The sequence below is a fragment of the Haliotis cracherodii genome, unplaced genomic scaffold, assembly GCF_022045235.1.
Source record: "Haliotis cracherodii isolate W230 unplaced genomic scaffold, xgHalCrac1.p SCAF_8, whole genome shotgun sequence".
NCBI lineage: Eukaryota > Metazoa > Mollusca > Gastropoda > Lepetellida > Haliotidae > Haliotis > Haliotis cracherodii.
The window spans coordinates 16,473,620-16,495,504 of NW_027266341.1; the positions used below are offsets into that span (position 1 = coordinate 16,473,620).

Sequence of the window (21,885 nt, forward strand, 5' to 3'; positions counted from 1 at the left end):
CTGCCAATAGTGCAACCTGTAGACACAGATAGAGAGACATACTGCCAATAGTGCAACCTGTAGACACGGACAGAGAGACATACTGCCAATAGTGCAACCTGTAGACACAGATAGAGAGACATACTGCCAATAGTGCAACCTGTAGACACGGACAGAGAGACATACTGCCAATAGTGCAACCTGTAGACACAGATAGAGAGACATACTGCCAATAGTGCAACCTGTAGACACGGACAGAGAGACATACTGCCAATAGTGCAACCTGTAGACACAGATAGAGAGACATACTGCCAATAATGCAACCTGTAGACACAGACAGAGACATACTGCCAATAGTGTAACCTGTAGACACGGACAGAGAGACATACTGCCAATAGTGCAACCTGTAGACACAGATAGGACATACTGCCAATAGTGCAACCTGTAGACACAGACAGAGAGACATACTGTCGATAGTGCAACCTGTAGACACGGACAGAGACATACTGCCAATAGTGCAACCTGTAGACACGGACAGAGAGACATACTGCCAATAGTGCAACCTGTAGACACGTACAGAGAGACATACTGCCAATAGTGCAACCTGTAGACCCACACAGAGAGACATACTACTGATAGTGCAACCTGTAGACACAGACAGAGAGACATACTGCTGATAGTGCAACCTGTTGACACAGAAAGAGAGACATACTGCCGATAGTGCAACCTGTAGACACAGACAGAGACATACTGCCAATAGTGCAACCTGTAGACACGGACAGAGAGACATACTGCCAATAGTGCAACCTGTAGACACGGACAGAGAGACATACTGCCAATAGTACAACCTGTAGACACGGACAGAGAGACATACTGCTGAAAGTGCAACCTGTAGACCCACACAGAGAGACATACTACTGATAGTGCAACCTGTAGACACAGACAGAGAGACATACTGCCAATAGTGCAACCTGTAGACACAGAGAGAGAGTCATACTGCCAATAGTGCAACCTGTAGACACAGAGAGCCATACTGCCAATAGTGCAACCTGTAGACACAGACAGAGAGACATACTGCCAATAGTGCAATCTGTAGAAACAGACAGACATACTGTCGATAGTGCAACCAGCAGACACAGGCAGACAGCCATACTACTGACAGTGCAACCAGAAGACACAGACATTCTATACTGCCAATAGTGCAACCAGAAGACACAGGCAGACAGCCATACTACTGACAGTGCAACCAGAAGACACAGACATTCTATACTGCCAATAGTGCAACCAGCAGACACAGGCAGACAGCCATACTACTGACAGTGCAACCAGAAGACACAGACATTCTATACTGCCAATAGTGCAACCAGAAGACACAGACATCCTATACTGCCAATAGTGCAACCAGCAGACACAAACAGACATACATTCTACTAATTATGCACCCTGTAGGAGTAATTACTGCTAATAGTGTTACCAGTGAAGACACAAATACTGCTGATAGTCTTCAGGGTGCAGTATCAGCAGAATATGTCTGCAGGGTGCACTAATGAATGAGCAATTTGCGAATACAAATACTGCTGATGGAGCACCCTGCAGACACAAATACTGCTGATAGAGCACCCTGCAGACACAAATACTGCTGATAGAGCACCCTGCAGCCCATACCAGCTTCTCAGACACAAAGTAGTCTCTCAGATGTATTGAAACTATAGATGTCACAGAAACCACAAATTTAACTAGTTGACAATGTTTCAAGTTTGGCATTCAATTCATTTTGTATGTTTTGACTGACTCAGGCTAGCAATTAATACGTACCTGCAGAAAATCTGCACATCAAATGTCTCTGTACAGAAGTTGAAATACAGTATACTTTGCCAAGATGAAAGTGAATACTTGATGTTTCATTCTAGCCTTTTTGTCTGATTACAACTTAAATTATTAAAACATTATATGATTTACATTTGTTGTGAGAGAGACAGCAGCAGAGAACAAAACAGTTTTGATAATAGCTACGAGGACCGTATATGCCCCTTATACAATGCTGAGTTTCTGCGTAAATATTTGTCACATACACAAGAAAAGAGTGAGTGAGTGAGTTGGGTTTAACGCTGCTTTTAACAGTATTCCAGTTATATCACGGCGTGTCAGATTGATGTGGGAGGAAAGCCCGAAGTGATGAAGGTCTCAGACGATTACCACTTCGGTGAAACCCTCGAACATGGGTATGGTGCTGACAAACCTAGAAACATAATCGGGGCGAACCGGAATTCGAACCCACAATCATAGGTTTCTGGTGTGCCCAAGGGACGCAACTCTGCACAGTGAATCGCGGCGCCTTGGATGACTGGGCCACCCGTGCCCCCCACAAGAAAAGAAGACTGTCATTTCAGGCTTACTACAGGATGCTTATAAAGGTTGCTTACAGCTTGTTCTAATAGTAGGTCAGAGGGCACTTACAAGAGCTGAATACAGCAAATACCGAATATCAAATTGGAAAACCTACTCCAACCTTGCATTTACCTGATGGACATTTTTCATTAACTTCTTTACATATGAATTACCTCCCATTCCAACATCACCTCAGTGAGTTCCTAATCATTATATATTAAACATTGAATAAATCTTTACCTTTCACTAACTCATACATGTTAACAATCTCAATGCATCAGATATGTGTGCTGTAGTGAGCAGTGGATGTATGACCCAACCACTCAGGTACTACTTACCTATGACTAATGCTGTGTTTGCATGGTTGGAACATGAGATCACCTGACCAATGTCATGATAGTACTTCAGCTGGAGAAGAAAGGAAGTTCATGACATATGAAATAACTGCTTCATTTAAGTATAACTTAATTATAGTACTAATACACTGCTCAAAAATAAATTAAGCAACAGTAATTGTACCTAATGTGCAAGTTAAAACTTTCATGTGGTTCATGCGAGGACAGATAAACGATTTCAGAGATTTATTCAGACTTGCTCAAAGGCCGATATTCAATCCCAAGCCTGCAGGTTATGGCAGTAAATATTTCCAAATTTGAATGCAAAAATCTTAATTCATATTATAACTGTTATGACTTTGCATTGACAACAGGACCAATAAAGCAAGAAACTTTAACGCTTTGTTTTACCGTATATGACCGCGGATAAGCCGACCCCGTAGATAAGCCAAGGTGTTAACTTGACCATTGAAATACGAAAGAAAATGATATGACCCGCACATAAGCCAAACCAGGAAGTGAAAGGCAAAAAACACTGCGAAGTCGGACTGAAAAAGTCATTATTATTTCTAATAAAGATTTAAGAAACCAGTCATCCACTTTCATAATGTGGGAAGCTGTTTCTCTTGTGTGTTTTTTAATCTCATAATGATCGTTATATGTTGCCATCAACAACGAAGCGCCATTTTGTGAATCGGTGTATATAGAATTATGAACCCGTGAGAAAATATATCAGCTAGTGCGAAGACTCGTAGTTTGAATTCACCATCGTAAGCACGGCGTTTCAAACTCATGCTGAGAATGTCAATCAGTAAAAATATACCAACTTTTATAACCCCCTTTACACCACTATTGTATGTTAATCCAATTGAATTAAATAAACTATCATACTATGAACACATTGAATGACTATAATCTCTCGAAAACAAAGGAATTAAGCCCCTACTCCCAACACGTTCGCTAAGCACCCACATCTTGAAAATGTTTGTGTAAACAACATGACAATACCAATCGGCCTGTTATTATCAGTGCTCATTTCCTTGTGTACCGTGTTGCTTTTTAAACAACAGGAAGCAATCGCAGTAGTCACCGTTTGTGACGTCACAGGAAACAGCTGATCACATGTTTTTGCAAATGACCAACGGAATAACTCGCCGATACAGTTGTTTATTTGCCTCTTTCAATAAAGGTAGACACTTGTTCACTATCAATTTATGAACTTTGCAAAACGTACGTAATAGCTATTGGCAATTTCATCTGGGGATTATATATTATAGCTGTGAATTACATATATTGTTACATGTAAAGATTGTGGAGTTTGTGAAGAACGATAAACTTTGAACATTCAATTGAAAACTTATTATCGGAAGTAGTAACATGCATAACATTTTTTTGATAATGACAACATTGGTGTATAATAATAACTTTATTGATAATTTATAACAATAATGGCTCTAGTCGTGGCAACTTCCAAACTTTCGGGAGTTGTAATCTATCGGACCGTCATTCAGGCGATGTTTCTGACAGATCACGATCTGAAAAATACTACCATGAAAGTGTATCCTGTGGATAAGCCGACCCCTTTCTACAGAATCTTTTTTCTGGTCCTCAAAATTTGGCTTATACGCGGTCATATACGGTACATTGTTGTAGTGAACACGTTGAATGCAATGCTAAAATACAACGTTAAAATACCTCTGAATTTAAGAAAAAAAACTCAAACAGATCCCTATTTTGAACAAAATATAAATAATTTCCTAACAAGCCTGCCACTGGCACCTAGTTCTGAATCCTTGATAAATCCTTGTATTGTATTCCAGCCCAAAGTGTCTTGTATGGCCATCTGACAATGGCTGGCTGTTGTGAGATCAGTGTGACAGTTTGCATTGTTTGCATTGTACTCTGGTACTAAAGTATATCGTAGCTCACCTGAATATGTAAATAATAATAATATTCAAAAATATTACAGCCACAAAACAAAAATTTCTGTCAGCATTTATATATCTAAAATATTTTCTGCATTAATACAAAAAAATAACACTTACTTCTAAAAAGTGAACAAAATAGGATATCATAAGGAGAGTCTGTCAATTTCAAAGGAGAAGATGTTTACAAAAGGCATATGCACCTTGAGAATTTTAGATGAATGTAAAGGTCAAAATTTAAAATATTGACAAAAAACAAAACTTATGTTGAAGCCAATAACTAGCTAAATGTATACCAAATTTCATCAGATTTTGTACAAAAATGGCCAAGCAATGGCCCATAAATGTTTTTTTCAATAAGCCTACCATGGAATGTTATTAAATAAAAAGAAACAACAATATCGGTTTTGAAACATTTACAGCAATAAACACGATTGTCACTGATCCACTTTTACAAATATGGAAACATCATAGGACAAACCAGATGACATCACTATTGAACATGACATCTCCTATCCGTATCCTATGACGTCACCTAACAACGGGCGTGATATTGGCCCCTCGTAAAGCAATATGAGGGCATTATCAAGTTTGAGTGGCCCGCTCATTTCTGATAACATGCGGGCGGTTTAATGATACTTCTATCCATTTTAGCTATGATCACATATACAGAAGGTGCTCATCAGCTCACCTGCTGCACCCAGTCTCCATGAACCTGCCATCTGATGAACTGGACATTGGGGCCACTCGCCACAGAGTCCAGGCTGATGCTGGCGATGAAGCCATCATGTCGTGGCATCTTCTTCCATGTCCTGGGGTGGGGGTGGGGGACAGACAGACATGCATGTAATATCACACAGCAGTTAGTCAGTGGAAGTGAGAAATATGACCTGCCTAACATGGGCGATACAAACAACTATTGGCTGAAAACAGAGTGGGCAGGGTGTGTGTTACATAGTTCCACTGATTGATCTCAATGATTTTGTTTCGTATACAGTTATTTTATGCTGATGATTAAAAAAGCAGTCTGTGAAGTTATCATTGACTTATTATTAATAAATATTGACTTTAATATTATTTTGCATTTATGGAGGTATAAAAGTAATAATCCATGAGCACACTTTTATGGAATAAACTACACTACTCACACTTACAGTGTACAAACTGGTTTTTACGTTAACACACTCATAAAATCATAAGTCACCATCAATTCTGAGGCTAAAAACAGTAACAGTCTTGGTTCTCAAGAACCGCTCGATTCATCATAAAGTCTGATGCACGTTTCGTTTTGATTTGCATTTTTTAAAAGATATTTAAATCTTAAAATACTTAAAAACAACGCGATCTAGCATGCAATTTTTCCCTTTACTGCGCATTACTGTTTAATTGGTTCCATACTAGTTTCAACAAGCAAATAAGAAGAAACCACCACCCGCCCCCAACTATATTTTCAAAAGTCATTGCCTGAGAACCAATTCCTTTAATGCTTTTAGCCAAAAATAACATGAACTCTAGATCAAGGATATATTTCTACCCAATTGCCAAACTTATTCCTAGAAACTTAAAAGATTCAGAATTCTATACAGTCACCTCTTGATAAAACAAATTTCAAATCTGAAAATTTGGTTTATTGAATCTTACCAGCTAGTTTGTTATTCAGCATAGCAGTGTAAAATACCAATAAATGTGGGTCAGAAAATAGGTAAGTTATAGATGAGACTATATATTTGGCTGTGTCATATCCTACTTATGCTTAGGAGATAACTGGATGTAGTCAAGCCTTGTTGAGGAGTAGAACTGGGTTTCTACTATGCTTTCAAGCATTCAATCCAACATATCATACATAGTCAAGAGTTGACTGCATTGTTACTCTGGAGAACTGTGAGGGGTCCCTACCTGAGACATTCACCAGCTGATTTGATGACCAGAATGTTGACGCATCCCTGACTGTCTCCATACAGGATGAGACACTCATCGTACCCTGTCGAGCTGTATACAAAGAAATCAATCATAAAATGATAAGGGACTGGTCATTTATAATAGGGATGGTAGGGCAGAGGGATTTAGGGGAGGGTCATGAAAAGATTATTTAAAAAAAAATAATATTAACCATTTGGTCTTTTTGGGTAGTGTCATGACACAAATGTACAATAATATGGGGTTATCCAAAAATATGTAAAGCATTAGGGAAGGGTCATTATTTATGTACAATAGTGCATCAAAAATCTCTAACCCACCCATCCCTGTAATACTTGATCGGACTCTAACAGGTGCCCTTACTGTAAATGGAGAATAGTAAATTGTGCTGATAAATCAACTCGAAATAAAACAACCTTGAACATGGTTACTATTGCTTATATAATTTACATACAGATCACATGAACATAAATATAACACAGCAAATGTGCAGGTAAAAAACCCAGTGAATGCACTCACCTGTAATCTAACTTTAATGGCACTGTTTCTAGACCACTGACTTGGCAGTATGGCTCGAATGATGACAATTCAAAGAACTGGATTTCTCGGTCACTAGAACAAAATATAAAGTTTTGCATTTTCCAAACAAGTATTAATCAATCTACTGAAGTAGAGTAACAAAAGAACACTGTCCTATCATGAAGATATCATATTATTTGTACATTACAAGGTCCATCATATCTTAAATCATTGCACAAATAATGTTTTCATTTCCCAAACATTATTTAATCAATTAATTAATCTGCTGTAGTAAAGTAATGAAACAAACATAACACTGTGAAGTCCTGTGCATATTATATTATTTACAAGAAACTAGTTCCCTCATAAATCTCTGATATCAGTCAAAGTGGACTTTTGCCATATTTAATGGCAGGCACCAATCAAGGTAGATAACTTTACATAGAAGGAATGTCATGACTACTAACCCTGTTCCAACAATGAATTTGTTGAAATGGGGCATGATGACAAAATCTGTTATCCATTTTGGCTTCTGTCGGTTGTTCTGTTCCGAGTTCTTGCAAATAAAAACAAAAATATACATTATGATGGGTTACATATTTAAGGGCAGAATTTTTAGATGTATCTTGAAGGAGAATATTGATAGAATTATTTGTGAATTATGTTTATTCACACAAAAATTCCATTATAAATCATCTCAGACTAAAATAAATTTATAAGATTTCTTTTTGTTTGTGTACATAACAACAAATATTTAGTATGGAGAAAAATGACAAAAAGTAATTATGATACTACAGCACTGTTCTCAGATAGATGTCAAGCTTTCTGGGAAATAAAAGTGAATTCTCCTAGGTATACATGGTATATGTGGCAAAATAGAAGAGAGATTTGTTTCATAAAAGAAGGGAGATACTACGGCAGACAATTAGTACGTTCAATGTGGACTTATCAGCAGGAGGATGTTCTCATGGAACCAACTGATGGTTGCATAGAACAATAATTATCACTCACCACAACACTTCTTGTTCTGCGAATGTCGGCATTTGTGTTCCAGAAGGAGACAATACCATCCTGAAAATGTAAAAAGACATCTCAATCTGCACAGTTGGGCTTGGATGGATAACTCGGGTACCCTGGTCGGGTGGGTATATTACTGACCTTTCACAAATGTTTCATGATTTGCCATACAAATGATTTTTACTTTTGCTTGAAAGTTGTCATGATGTCAAAATTGTTGGAAGCCCTGGTTATTGCTCATGTTATACTGGTGCTCCTCGTATCACCTACATTACACAGCATGCTAAATAAGTTCCATAAGAGGAATGTGTTAACTTCATTATTGATAATTTTGACTTTTATTTAAATCTTGTCAAACTTACTAACTAATAATAAAAAGAAAACGTCCCTGATAATTAATACAAAAATAATCCTGACATCACCTTACTTGAATACAAGGAACAGAAGTTCCATCTGTGGTATGTGTTAACTTTATCTTCTAACTTACATATAAACTATTTCAATTTGTACTTAAATTGTGTCTTGAATATTGTGAGTGAGTGAGTATGGTTTTTTGCCGATTTTAGCAATATTCCAGCAATATCACGGCAGGGGACACCAGAAATGGTCTTGACACACCAACCCAGGTCTTCTTCAGTGTGACATCAAATGCTTTAACCACTAGGCTACCCCATCGCCCCTGTAATGAATCATAAACTTATTAACAAGGAGCAAAGGTCCATGTTCCACAAGCAATTTAGCACTACGACTGTCATAAGTCAGTGTTCAAAGAATGGAAGTTACGATCGACTAAGATTGCTTTGTGGAAAGAGGCCCTGGTAATTAATAAAGAAATACATCTCTTACCTGACTGCATGCTACAAAAGTTCCATCTGAGGTATCTGTTATCTTCAAGATGGGGTCTCGATGGGGAATGTTTTCAATCTTGGCAGGGAGGTGGAAGGACACCTCCTTGGTGCGGTGGTAGGAGTCTTCCTTCTCCGCATACTCCAGCTGCATGTACGTACAGAACTCATCCCACGTGATCGAACCCTCCGATGACCAGTCGATCTTCATAAACAGTGCATCTATTTGTTGTTCCTGAATAGGCAATACATAAATTTTGATATACCATGTCTTTTGTTTTGTTGTTGTAAAATGCTGACCTCCGCAATATTCCAGTTATTTGATTGAGGCTGGACTGAACGAACCAGTGATTGATATAATGAGCAACAATCCACTCTGTCAGCGTTCGATGACATACAAAAATCAACCAAGTCACTAGTGATATATATAATGAGTTACAAACGTATCATTAAGAGTTGGCAAGTTACAAATCCTACTGCTGAAATGTGTCCTGTGCACAGCACACAGGTCACAAAACAGGCAAAGTTAAGCAACAGTGGTCACAGAGAATGGTTTGATGGGTGATCTTCTACAGCAGCTTGACTGCTGAGTGTTTCTAGGGTTTAAGTCCTGCTACACACTGAAGCACATGTGGTGTCTCCTTGGGTAAGCGCCATTTGAAATATGCCCCTGTTCAGCCAGCAGTGAATGGGTACCCAATAGGTTTTGGATTCGTTTGTTGTTAAACGCTGCACTCAGCAATATTCCAGCAATATGATGGCAGTCTGTAAATAATCGAGTCTAGACCAGACAATCCAGTGACTGATATCATGAGCATCGATCCATGCTACTGGGATCGATGACAAGTATCAGCCAAGTCAGCAAGCCTGACCACCTGATCGGGTACCCATTAGAATGAGATGATTATGTGAATGTTAACTTTCTAGCGCCTCATACACCCTAGGGAGCTGATGTGACAGATTTTGCATGGTAATTCAGATGGCAAACATGTTCCATTTGAGACACAACAAGTAAGTATGTGAAGTCCCATCAATCAGAATGACGTCGTCTAGACACAGCTACTCTTAGTTTTCATTTTATACAGTAGCAATATAAATGTGAAACAAGCCAAAGATTGAACATGTAGCTTGTCTTGTGTAAAAGATTGATCAAGTCAGCGTAATTAATCATCCAGCTTCCTTGAAATTTATGAAAACATATTTCAAGTAAGTTCCATAACATGCTAAAAACATGCAGTTACAGCTGCCATTGATCATGCTGAAGAAGTTAATTAATTGCATGCCTAGCATATTGGTGAATGATTATCTATTAATGCCAATGCATAGTCAATACCCAAACCAATATGGCTTGATTAACTACACCATGTAATGTCAACCAACATTCTCTGATAGATATGGAATAACTTCTTTGTGAGGCTGATTTAGAAGTTGGAGTACTAAGTAAGGCTAAGATATATGGATGAATACAATTAGGAGTGACATTTCAGTGTCGGTTCTAACACCGTTATCAAGCAAGTGATGTTCAGAGTATGGTTGACAGGTACATATACAGGTAGGCATGGTAGGAGGCAGTGTTTATACAGTACACGATACATTTATTTTCTGTAGCGATACGATACACTTGCTAAAAATATTTTATTACTACTACAAAAAATACAGATAGCTTTTCCCTTTTACACCTGCTCTAAAATATTAATAGTTATGTATCACGATATATACCTTGAGATATGTATCGTGACCTATGTAACGTTATATGTATCGTATCGTGACCTTGCTGTGTTGTTTCACCACTATTACAATTCATATTCAACTTCTACCAACATTCAAAGTAAGGCTCTATTCTAAAATACAGGAGAGTGAGTGAGTTGGGTTTAACACCACTTTGAACAGTATTCCAGATATATTGCGGTGTGTCAGCTAAATGTGGGAGGAAAGCCTGAAGTGATGCAGGTCTTAGATGTTTACCACTCTGTGAAATAAAGACAGGACATATGTACCAGAATACGCACCCTGTTTGCTGTGAGCGCCAACTGACTTTTCAATAGTTCCTTGAACTCGTCCAGCTCTAGACATCCTGTTCGGTTCACATCAGCCAGCTGAAATGCCCTCTTCAATTCTTCAAGTGTGTCAATGTTAATCTTTTCTTCTATCTAAAATGAAAAACAATCACAATTACAATAATATCTACATGATAAATATGTTACCAAATCATAAATATTTGTTGGATCATATTTTAAGTGAGAATTTGTTCATTGTTGATTATGTCGAAAGGACAAATTCCTCCTTAAATAGAATAGTCCTTTTCCAGTCTGCAACATCTCCTGCAATTGTAACTGAAGCTAATCACATGATACAGGACATGCTTTCCTTATAACATGGCCTCATAGGTAGCATAGACATCACAACCCATCTACTCAATGTTTGACACTAATTCTCTGTCAGTAACCAACTGATTGATGGAAGTAGATGTTTCAACATGATATTCTCGACGATGAGTTTGACAGTAGCCATTTCGTCCTTTTGTGTGGCCTGTGATGTGATCACCAAACAAAGTCGAAAATGCAGTATTAGAAGAGGACAATGTGACCGTTACTCATACCTCATTCAGAAATATGCTAGCTATATGACAGTGGTCCACAATAGTGAGTGTGGACCAGACAATCCACTGACTGACATCATGACCATCGATCTTTCCAATTGGGATATGATGACATTCATCAACCAAATCAGCGAGTCTGACCACCCAATCTCGTTAATCGCCTCTTACAACAAACATAGTCGCCTTTTACGGCAAGCATGGGTTGCTGAAGACCTATTCTATAGCCGAATGTTTTATGCGGTGCAATGTTTTAGGCAGCCAGAAAGGTCAATGTTTCTAATGCTCAATGGCTCGGAAATAGTGTCTTGTTGTGACATAATGTTAGTATAACATCAAAGGATATATCTTAAAGAACATTGTTGTAATGTAATTCATTTCATATTGAGTGGATCCTTCAAAGTAGCAGGATGGTCTCTTTAGCCAGTTCATGGAAGTTGATGTAATATATATACCGTATTTGACGTAATAAGCGCCCAGGGCGCTGTCAAAATTAGAAATAGGGGGCTCTTATTAGAATATTATTTTGGTAAAAAAAACAGAGTTGAAAGATAAATTTCATGGTTTATGCTGACAGCCTGAAATGTCTATGTACAACAGATATTTTTTTCCAGAATTTAATTGCCCCTAATTAAGGGTGCATATAACACACGAGTGCGTATTATATGCGAAAAAGTAAGTCTTGTGTCCTTTGATCAATCGGAAGGGGTGCCAATTGGGATTGTTCACTAGCCAATATATCAGCAAATATTAGAGCGGGGCGCTAATTACGTCGAATGCAGTATATGTAATAATATATTTCCTGTCCTTGTCTGTAAGGAACATTTCATTACCATGAGTGTCTCCTCCTTACATGACATTCCATATTTCCTTTAACACTTTTTTTTTACAGAAAACAGCAGTGTTATTATAGGGGCATATTTTTGATAAACTATTATAAAAAAAGTCTTAGGTTCAGTGATGTTTGAAGTGAAATGTTTGTTCACTCGTGTTTGATCTCTGAATATGTTTTTAACTGCTTGTGTGTGGCCTTAATAAGCATCAAACTTTGTCAATTTTCTGAGGTTCAGGGCACTTCATACGGAATATATTGTAATGAAATCGCTTTGTCAAGTCTTACCAGTATACATATATTAATGGTTGAAGGTAATATAGAGATAAATCCACACTAACGCTACAGTCCACCAACACATCACCAACGCAGGTAATTGCCAATCCTTGATTGCTGATAATGGTAATCATCGGTAAAACCATTACAGAAAACTTGAGACACAGGACATCTGAAGGGTCAGGTTACCTGCAGGTACCCAATTACAGGCAAGGGCTACACAAGATAATCACCAAGTAATCAGTCGGGAATAATCACTTGGAAACAAGGTAGAATAATACTTCTACTCCAGTGCTTTTCAATGCAAAACTGTCTCATAAAGATTCAAGCAAACAATAAACTTTAAAAAATACCTGCAACCACAATTGTTATTTGCTGTGTAATATTATAACATACCATATATATTACTCATCATTTGATAGGGATATTCTGAGTGCAGGACCTCAATGTGTGTGATTGGCTGCTTGAAGACCAAGAAGATATTATCCCAAATTGCCATGCAAATGGAGCATGTTGAGCTTCATTTAAAGTTAACAAGAGTTTGTTACTAACTAACTAACTTTGTCGAGCTGGGGATAATAAAAGTAAGGACACAATCTGAGTACACCAACTGCTGTCCTCATGTAACAGTATGAGTGAGTGAGTGAGTGAGTTTGGTTTTACGCCGCTTTTAGCAATATTCCAGCAACATCACGGCGGGGGACACCAGAAATGGGCTTCACACATTGTACCCATGTCGGGAATCGAACCCGGGTCTTCGGCGTGACGAGCAAATGCTTTTAACCACTAGGCTACCCGACCGCCCTGTAACAGTATGAAACAGCCCAGTCAAATGTTGAGTAGTACGGGTATATCATGAAAAAAAAGAATAAAATCTAACTAATAACATATGAAAACTTACAAAGTAAAATTTTTACAAGGACTCGAACATGCTAAAGCAAATGACAAGGCTATATTTGTCAACAGAATTTAACTCCTGGGGGTTAAAAAATCTGTTAACTCTTTCTCAAGACTCAGCTCATGATAATGTGTATATTATTGTTAACCCTGTGTATATTACAGTAGAACACGCTTATTAGGAACCACATGGGACACGAGAAATCAGTTTGTTATATACGTTGTTCATTATATACATTTTCGTAAATGGTATATGATAATATAGAGGATATATATTAAGGATTTCGTAACAGTTCGTTATGTCTGTTTGTTCATGTTATATCCATGTTCTACTTACCTTGTTCCTTAACCTCAGAATAAACTACTTTCCTCTTCAATAACTTTATAAGATTGCTTCCTCAATCCAGAATATTCCAAATACACATGATTCATTAAGGTAATAAATAATTGTCCAGAACAAAGATTGAACAACAAGTAATAAAATACACATCTATGTCCTATTTTGCTATTCAAGAACGAATGCATTATTCCCATTGGTTGTCAGTCCTGAAATAAATTGCTTATGGTACAGTGTTTCTGTAAACCAGGAAAGGAGCGTCTAAAAGTACTTTGCATTCATGAGATCAAAAATTTTCTCTAGTGTATCAGTGGTGAATTTTCTGCATTCTTGAAGACAGTTCACTTAATAAAAGGGTAGTGACTGAGTGAGCTAAATTAAGTAGTGACTGAGTGAGCTAAATTTAATGTCAGCCTTGTTTCAGCCATATATTGAGTGAGTGAGTGAGTGAGTATGTTTTTACACCGCTTTTAGCAATATTTCAGCAATATCACGGTGAGGAACACCAAAAATAGGCTTCACACATTGTACCCATGTCGGGAATCGGCATGACGAGCAAACGCTTTAACCACAAGGCTACCTGACTCCCCCTCCTCCCACATATATTAAGTAGAAATGATGCAAAATGCATGAACATCTTGCTCTTCACTGTCAGACTTTTTGAATGACTATCAGTCCATGTCCAAGAAGATGAACTGATCTGAAACCCTGGGTTTTAGCCACAAGACCAAAGCCAAAGTCAAGTAAAATTCTAGGAAGCTCAGGTAATAATAGTCTACATAATAGCACTAATGTCTACTGAAATAATGCCAAGATTCAAGTCAGGCTAGTGGATTCAAAATATAATAGCACTAAAGTCTACTGAAATAATGCCAAGATTCAAGTAAGGCTTGATTCAAAAGTGTTTGGCACAGACTCAGTCTTAAACATACATACAATACTGGCATACTGAACAATGAGACATATCTTGCAACAATGAGTTTAACAGCTAAGTATTTGACTAATTTCTTGTGCAAGGTGCCTGCATCATGTTCCAATCAAGTGTGATAATATCATGACGTGTAATACGATCAACATACAGTGGAGTCTTGAAGCCCTCGCCGGTACCGCGCTGAGAGGGCATTTCCAATTAGCCGCAGACACCCGAGATCAGACTTTTCAGAATATAAAGATGCAGCTGATTCCATCATGAGATACTTTCACATCTGAGTAATTTCCAACCGTGTGATAACTCCAAATAATCTTCCTAAGTCAGTAAGTCATTTACATATCGACAACATACAACAAAACATGCATATTTTATCATTTAATTAGACAGTGTCATCTCTCGTGTGATAATTTTAATTATTCAGACACTGCAGTGAAAGATATCAAATGTCTTTGTTTCTTACACTTTCAAACATTGCCAGTGTGCTTGTCTTTTATTAATGTGTAGAACAATAAACATGATAAACAGGATAAAATAACAATCACAAAATAACCAGAAAACTTACAAGCGAGCATCACCAGAAACGATCAAAGTCTGTAGACCAAAATCAACCAGTCTAGCCTTACTGTATTTGTGATGAAGTTGTTTTGGTCAGTCACTTGGTTTAGGTGGAACAAAAATGAATGCTTTAGTGTTTAAACAAGTTTGTAATATGTTTCACAGTAACATATATAGGTCTTTATTTCTGATGAAAAAGCTTTTGTTCTCTTGATCAGAAACCTTCAGTGGTCAGAAAGTACTTTAAATGTATCTGATCAATTATTATTACAAGTTAATAGTCACTTAAAATTTGTGTAGATCTAGTTTATATTTTTATATTTTACTAAATCCAGCAAACATGCCAAAGTTATAGCAGTAAAGGAAATAAAATTAAATTTAAACAATTTGTAGTTTTTTTTCTGTATATTCTGTCTCCAGTTCGTCGAATCAATAAATCAAAAAGAGTATCTGCTAAATCTACAGACTTTATTAAATCCACAGACCGCATATCAACACACCCGCTACCCATTTATCTTACAAATAATAACAGCATCGCAGATACAAATATCATTAGAATTTTCCGACAAGGTGCATGGTGAACTTGGGCCTCATTTCAACCAAGTTTATTACTTTCCTATCAAAACACTTCCTGATATAACATGCATGATGACCCTTGAAGATCCAGGTTAGGATTGGTCTTCAGCAACCCATGCTCGTTATAAGAGGCGACTATGATAGTTGTAAGAGACGACTATCAGGATCTGGTGGTCAGGCTCTCTGACTTGGTTGATGCATGTCATCGTATCCAAATTGCGTGGATCGATGCTCATGATGTTAATCACTGGATTGTCTGGTCCAGACTCGATTGTCGAGCGCAGCGTTAAATAACAAACAAACAAACAAACAAACAAACAAACAGATAACACATGACAAGTTGACAACTGACTCATTCTGTTTGGTAAGCATTGATTGCTTTAAACATGTAAAATATGTCCAAAACAGCACTCAAAATCCATTAAAAGGGCCCCTATGCCAGGTATTTACCAGGTGAAATATACAAACAAGAAAGCAATGAAACTCTGGTGTTATGTTAAATCACCTGGATCGGAACACTGACACTAGAGAACAGTGTACTAAGACACTCTACTTCACTTGGCTTCCACAACTCACCGTGAGGATCTATTCAGTATTATTTATTACATACCAGGTCTCACAGGTGTAGAAGGCTATACTGACAGCTTTTATTTGGATTGAGGGTATATATTACAATATGTGCCACACCAATGGAAACTAAAACAGTAGCAATAAACATTACTAGTGAGTCAGTCAGAAAGGTTTTATGCATTTTTAGGCCATTGAAAAAATATTTCTCATCAAATTCAATTGCAGATCTTTAAAATGGCAAGGTGACATTTGTTGAAGGTATTTTTCCAAGCAAGGTCAGATCCAGCATTCTTAAAAGTGTGGGGTCCAAAATATCAAAATCCTCTACAGTGTACCTTATAGGCCTGGATATTGGAAGGCCCTTTCTGATACGATACATATTGCAATACAAAAAAACAAATAGCAATACGTATTGACACATGAAGACTGGTATGTGTCAAAGGGATGTTATTTGCATATGATGAAATGCTTTCATTAAGTCTTACTGTATAATATTCAGTTTAATATATCAACAATATTTTAATCCAAATAATGAGAAATAAAAGTTTCAAGAATGTGATTTCAAGAAATAAATCCAACTTATCACAGTACACATGGTACAAGCATAACTCTACATCAAATCATATCACAAAACTAATGTAAATTAGACATTGCATGTTGTCATGTTTATAGATAATTTTCAAATAATTTGTATTGACAGTTCATCATAAGTTCCATTATACAATGAATATTGTTCCAGGGTCGCTCTTTTGTTAAATTAGTAACAATTAAGTCATTTATTTCCCGCAGAAGGCGGCATGTTTGCCATGAATTGAAGCAGCCAGAAAATGTTGACGAGTAACCGGAAGTTAAAAAGACTGTTGACTTTCATTATGTTTTAAGAGTTACATTTCAATGATGAAGTCACAGTTTTCAATTTTTGCTGAAAATCTGGGAGCATATTCTAACTTATAACTTCAACTTACTGTTTAGCCACAACAAACAGTTCAAAATTCGTAATTCTCGCACGGTGGCCATTTATGTAGAGGGTTACACTTCCACCAGTTTTGGACTAATGAATAAACTACCGTGTAAGTTTTTTCTTTGAACATATTATTTTTCTACTACTTTATTACAAATTTCCATTTTCTAAAATTATTCCATGCCAGGGAAACTGAAACTAAACTTCCATGATTTCTACAGGATTTGATGACCTGTATGACCTTTCCTTTTCACAACCAGGTGGAGCAGTTCTACCAAATCTACACATCATATCTATTACTTCTTAAGTGCACTCAGGTCTTACCTATAGGAGCATTAATAAACATGACCCACCCTTGCTACCCTTTAAAACTGAGTATCCACAACGAATATTGAAACTAGATTCATCACACAGTCAACAATGGCTGTTAAGGTGAAAGCACTTCTTGATCTGATTTATGTTTGACATTTATGATGTACAGGTCGAATTCTGTCAAAGCTTATGACCTTGGATCACAACCTTTTGTCGGAGCTGGCCATAAAATGGTTCTTGGAAACACATCAACAGCTAATGTACACAAGGCTAAGCTATAAATGTGGTACATTTGATATATAGAAATGCAACAGCTCTACAATTACTAAATGTACAGGCAAACATCTGGCCCTAAATTAGCAATCCTTGCAAGTTTGATATTTGTCATTCACAACTCACTCGGTCTGCATATTTGATTTTAATATTATGTGTATCTATCAATGTAGCAGGTTGGTTGGTTGGTTTGTTGTTTAACGCTGCACTCAGCAATATTCCAGCTATATGACGGCGGTCTTTAAATAATCAAATCTGGACCAGACAATCCAGTGATAAATATCATGAGCATCGGTCCACGCAATTGGGATCAATGACATGCATCAACCATGTCAGTGAGCCTGACCAGCCAATCCTGTTAGTCACCTTTTACGACAAGCATAGTTGCCTTTTACGGCAAGCACAGTCGCCTTTTGCGGCAAGCATGGGTTGCTGAAGACCTTTTCTACCCCCAATGTAGAAGGTAATAACCCAGACATTGTCTTAGTGTGTGAGTTTGATTTAACATACTTTGCACAGCATTCTAGTTATATCACAGTGTGCCAGCTTAGTGTGGGAGGAAAGTTTGAAGTGATGCAAGTTTAGACGTTTACTATTTTAGTGAAACACACAAGGACGGGTATTGTGCTGACAAAACAAAATAACAATCAGGCCATACTGGGATTCGTACTCAAGTTGTCTCAGTCTGACTGAACTGCCTAGGCCTGTACCAGGAACCTGCCCTTGAGCCAGGCAGCATTGTCTCTCTTTACTGTTTTAAACCATTTAGCTTAATTACCAGATTTAAATATTTAAAAAAATTGTTTGAAGGAAAATAATCTGAATAGAGAGAATGCAGAGAATTAAAAGATACTGTCTGTTCTGACAAAAGTTTAATACAATTCCATTATTAAAGGTGAAAAGATATATATGCGTAAATCAAACATTAAGGATGATTCATGCAAAAAAGACAGTACAAACATAACTGACTCAGAAATCCTTCACCTGACTTACATATGGCATCACACAATTATTCATTTAATGGAAATAACAAGAGTCATCAGGAGATGATATATCCCCCCGTTCTGGTGCAATTCGGAAAAGGAATATGGCTCATCGTGAAAACATCCAAAGTAAAAAAAAAAAAAAAATATCCAAAATAATCAAAATCATCAGTTCACCACTAGACTGATCTGTATATTACGTTTCATCAAGAAATATTCAATGGTTTTGAAGTTCTGCTCCGGAAACAGAAAATGGATGGAGAGACGGACAGGCAGGCTGATTGTAATATCCCACCTCCTTTGTGATAATTTGCAGAACAAATGGAGTAGTCATTATCAATATTTCTTGTTGCACATAGTAACCTACCTAAAACAGATATTATTCAATATAATAAATTCATGACGTATAACTGTAACAGAATCTACCTCCGCTGTGTCGCTGAACTTGCATGGTTTGAAGATTCCTCCAAAATGTATCGGCGTCCTTCTTGTTCCCTGGCCTGAGAACAAAGTAGCTCCAGGACTTGGCATCGATGAGGACAACTTAGCACTGTGCAGTGCATGCTTGGATGACAGTGAACTGCCAGATCTAGGTCTGATGGAGGTCAACAAGTCATCAATTAAAGGCATCCCATCTCCAGTTAAAAATGTGCTCATGCCCACAGTTGTGCTGCTTCTGGAGTCCATCATGAACAGCAAGACTCACGAAACAAGTGGAAATACCACTTAGCTTGCTGAAAAGTTGTGTCCCATGTCACAGACACTTATCCATGTTATCACTGCAGTTTAAGATACTACTGACACTTAACAGATCTTGTTCACAAATTCTCAGATCGAGGGCCAAAATATTCAAAATGTATCCAGGTTCTACTTTGAGGAACACTCTTTCAATGAAGAAATGAAAACAGAATGAAGTGACCACCCAGAAGAAGACTCCAAAATGTGAATCATTTCAGAACACTGTTCAAAAGTCCTTCAACTTTGAATGACAACACCAAAAGCCATTATGACCAGTTTTAAAAAACCAATCCAAACCGTGGTGAAGACCATCAATAAGTCACATTTGACATCCACAGTCAAGAGTCAGTAAACTCAAACAGCAGGAACATCCATCTTTTATGCACATTCAAACAAAAATTCCAATCCAACATCCCGAGCATTCACCCTGTATTGATCCTTGAGAACCAAGACCAAACTACAGAAATGGTCAGCCACATATTTCAGAATGAACTTTCCATCTGACGTGAAGATGGATAATAAATCCATACGCCAATAAAGACCACCTGGCCCCTCTAGGGACTTGCAACCTCTAACAAGAACCTACAACTGTACACCATGTATTACCTCTTTCCCCTGACGTGGGTCCATTAGGGAGATGCCCATTCTGTAGAATAGGATGGCAAGCACCTGCTTCAGTCATGAACACTCCATTCTAGGATTCATGACACCAATCTTAAACACTTCATTTACCAATCGATCTATCTTCGTATTTAGCAAACACATCTGTATCAAATATATTGTAATCATAGGAAAAGGTGATGAAGACCATTATATTTTTTGCATATTATTACCTGAGCAAACCCAACTTGATTGCATCCTGCTTCGAAGTGACTTCAAATTTCCCATAATAAAGTATCCCAGGGTTGCCAAGTCATTTGACCCCACCACAAAGGGGATCATCTATCACACCATGAAAATTGTCAATTCCTCGACACGCTGAGAATAATTGATTGCCTGGTCTCTTGATTCATCTGGATGGTAATTGCCACCTTCCTAATTAACCTCATAATTAGCTTGTTATAGAGTAATGGATTTTGTTACTGATAAGAATAGAGTGCGCTCAACCAGAATATCTATTCGTTATTTACAATTTAACAACACACTGAAGTTGCCAACTATGTGCATTGATTTTCCATGGATACTATTATTTGAAACTGATATCATAGTTGAAGGAGTGCAGTGTCTGACGCAAGATGGTTGATTAATATACAGCATGGGGCAGAGATGGTATGTACTTTTACAATACCGGTAATTCCATACATCTTACAGTAGAACTGGAACAATGCATCATTGCTGGGTTTTACAGAACGCAAAATAGTGCATCCTATACAAATAAAATATATCTCCAAAACAGATTCCATTCAGCATAAAAGGTAAAAGGCAAAATTGGGGTGAAAATCATATGAATGGAACACTGAAAATCAGTGATGACACCAAGAGTTCGTGAAAAGGGTATTTTAGGCATGTCCTGCCCTACTGGGATACAAAAACGTACAGCTCAAAGAAACAATAAATTTATCAAAATTATAGATTGCATGTTACATATAACATTTCTTTTCTGGTAGGAAATACTCGAAGTTTTTGGTGTCTGTATTAATCTCGACATCTATCAATGTCTTCTGAGCAAGCGCTTTGTTAGTATTCTTTGAAATTAAGTGACCAGCCTGTGACTCCCATATTCATGCTTTGGAACCCCAAAACATATTAAAAGCTTCACCCCAAGGTTTAGAGTCTACCATCCAAATGTTGTCTTTTTGTATCATTCACAGTAATTAAGTTTATATATTTCATAAATTCAACTACTATTTCACTACATTTCTGCTACGACCAAGTGGCTAAAGCCTAACAAACCCCATACCACCACAATCTCATAGCTAGTGTGCAGTGTTTTACCTTAAAAAAAATAAACACATGATTAAAACTAGTTACTGTAGAATGTTCATGAAAAAGATTATCATACCTATCTCTGTATAAACCCTAATCCAAATCTAAATATCAATCTAGGCCATGGATCAAGACATTCCACTTCTGGCTGGACCAACCAAAGGACCACCACAGTGTTTCCCAGATCAGGCACACCG

At 37.4% G+C, this 21,885-nt stretch overlaps 1 protein-coding gene across 1 annotated transcript in view; it reads right to left on the minus strand.

The window, feature by feature from the left end:
• LOC139450825 (cilia- and flagella-associated protein 337-like) overlaps positions 1–21,885 on the minus strand; it is a 70,393-nt gene that overhangs the window by 20,235 nt on the left and 28,273 nt on the right. The window contains exons 4-11 of the mRNA XM_071232661.1: positions 10,935–11,075; positions 8,927–9,160; positions 8,075–8,134; positions 7,531–7,619; positions 7,064–7,156; positions 6,524–6,616; positions 5,319–5,439; positions 2,706–2,775 (exon numbers count right to left, since the gene is read on the minus strand). Of these exons, the coding sequence (XP_071088762.1) occupies positions 2,706–2,775; positions 5,319–5,439; positions 6,524–6,616; positions 7,064–7,156; positions 7,531–7,619; positions 8,075–8,134; positions 8,927–9,160; positions 10,935–11,075 (901 nt within the window). The remainder of the gene's footprint in view (positions 1–2,705; positions 2,776–5,318; positions 5,440–6,523; positions 6,617–7,063; positions 7,157–7,530; positions 7,620–8,074; positions 8,135–8,926; positions 9,161–10,934; positions 11,076–21,885) is intronic.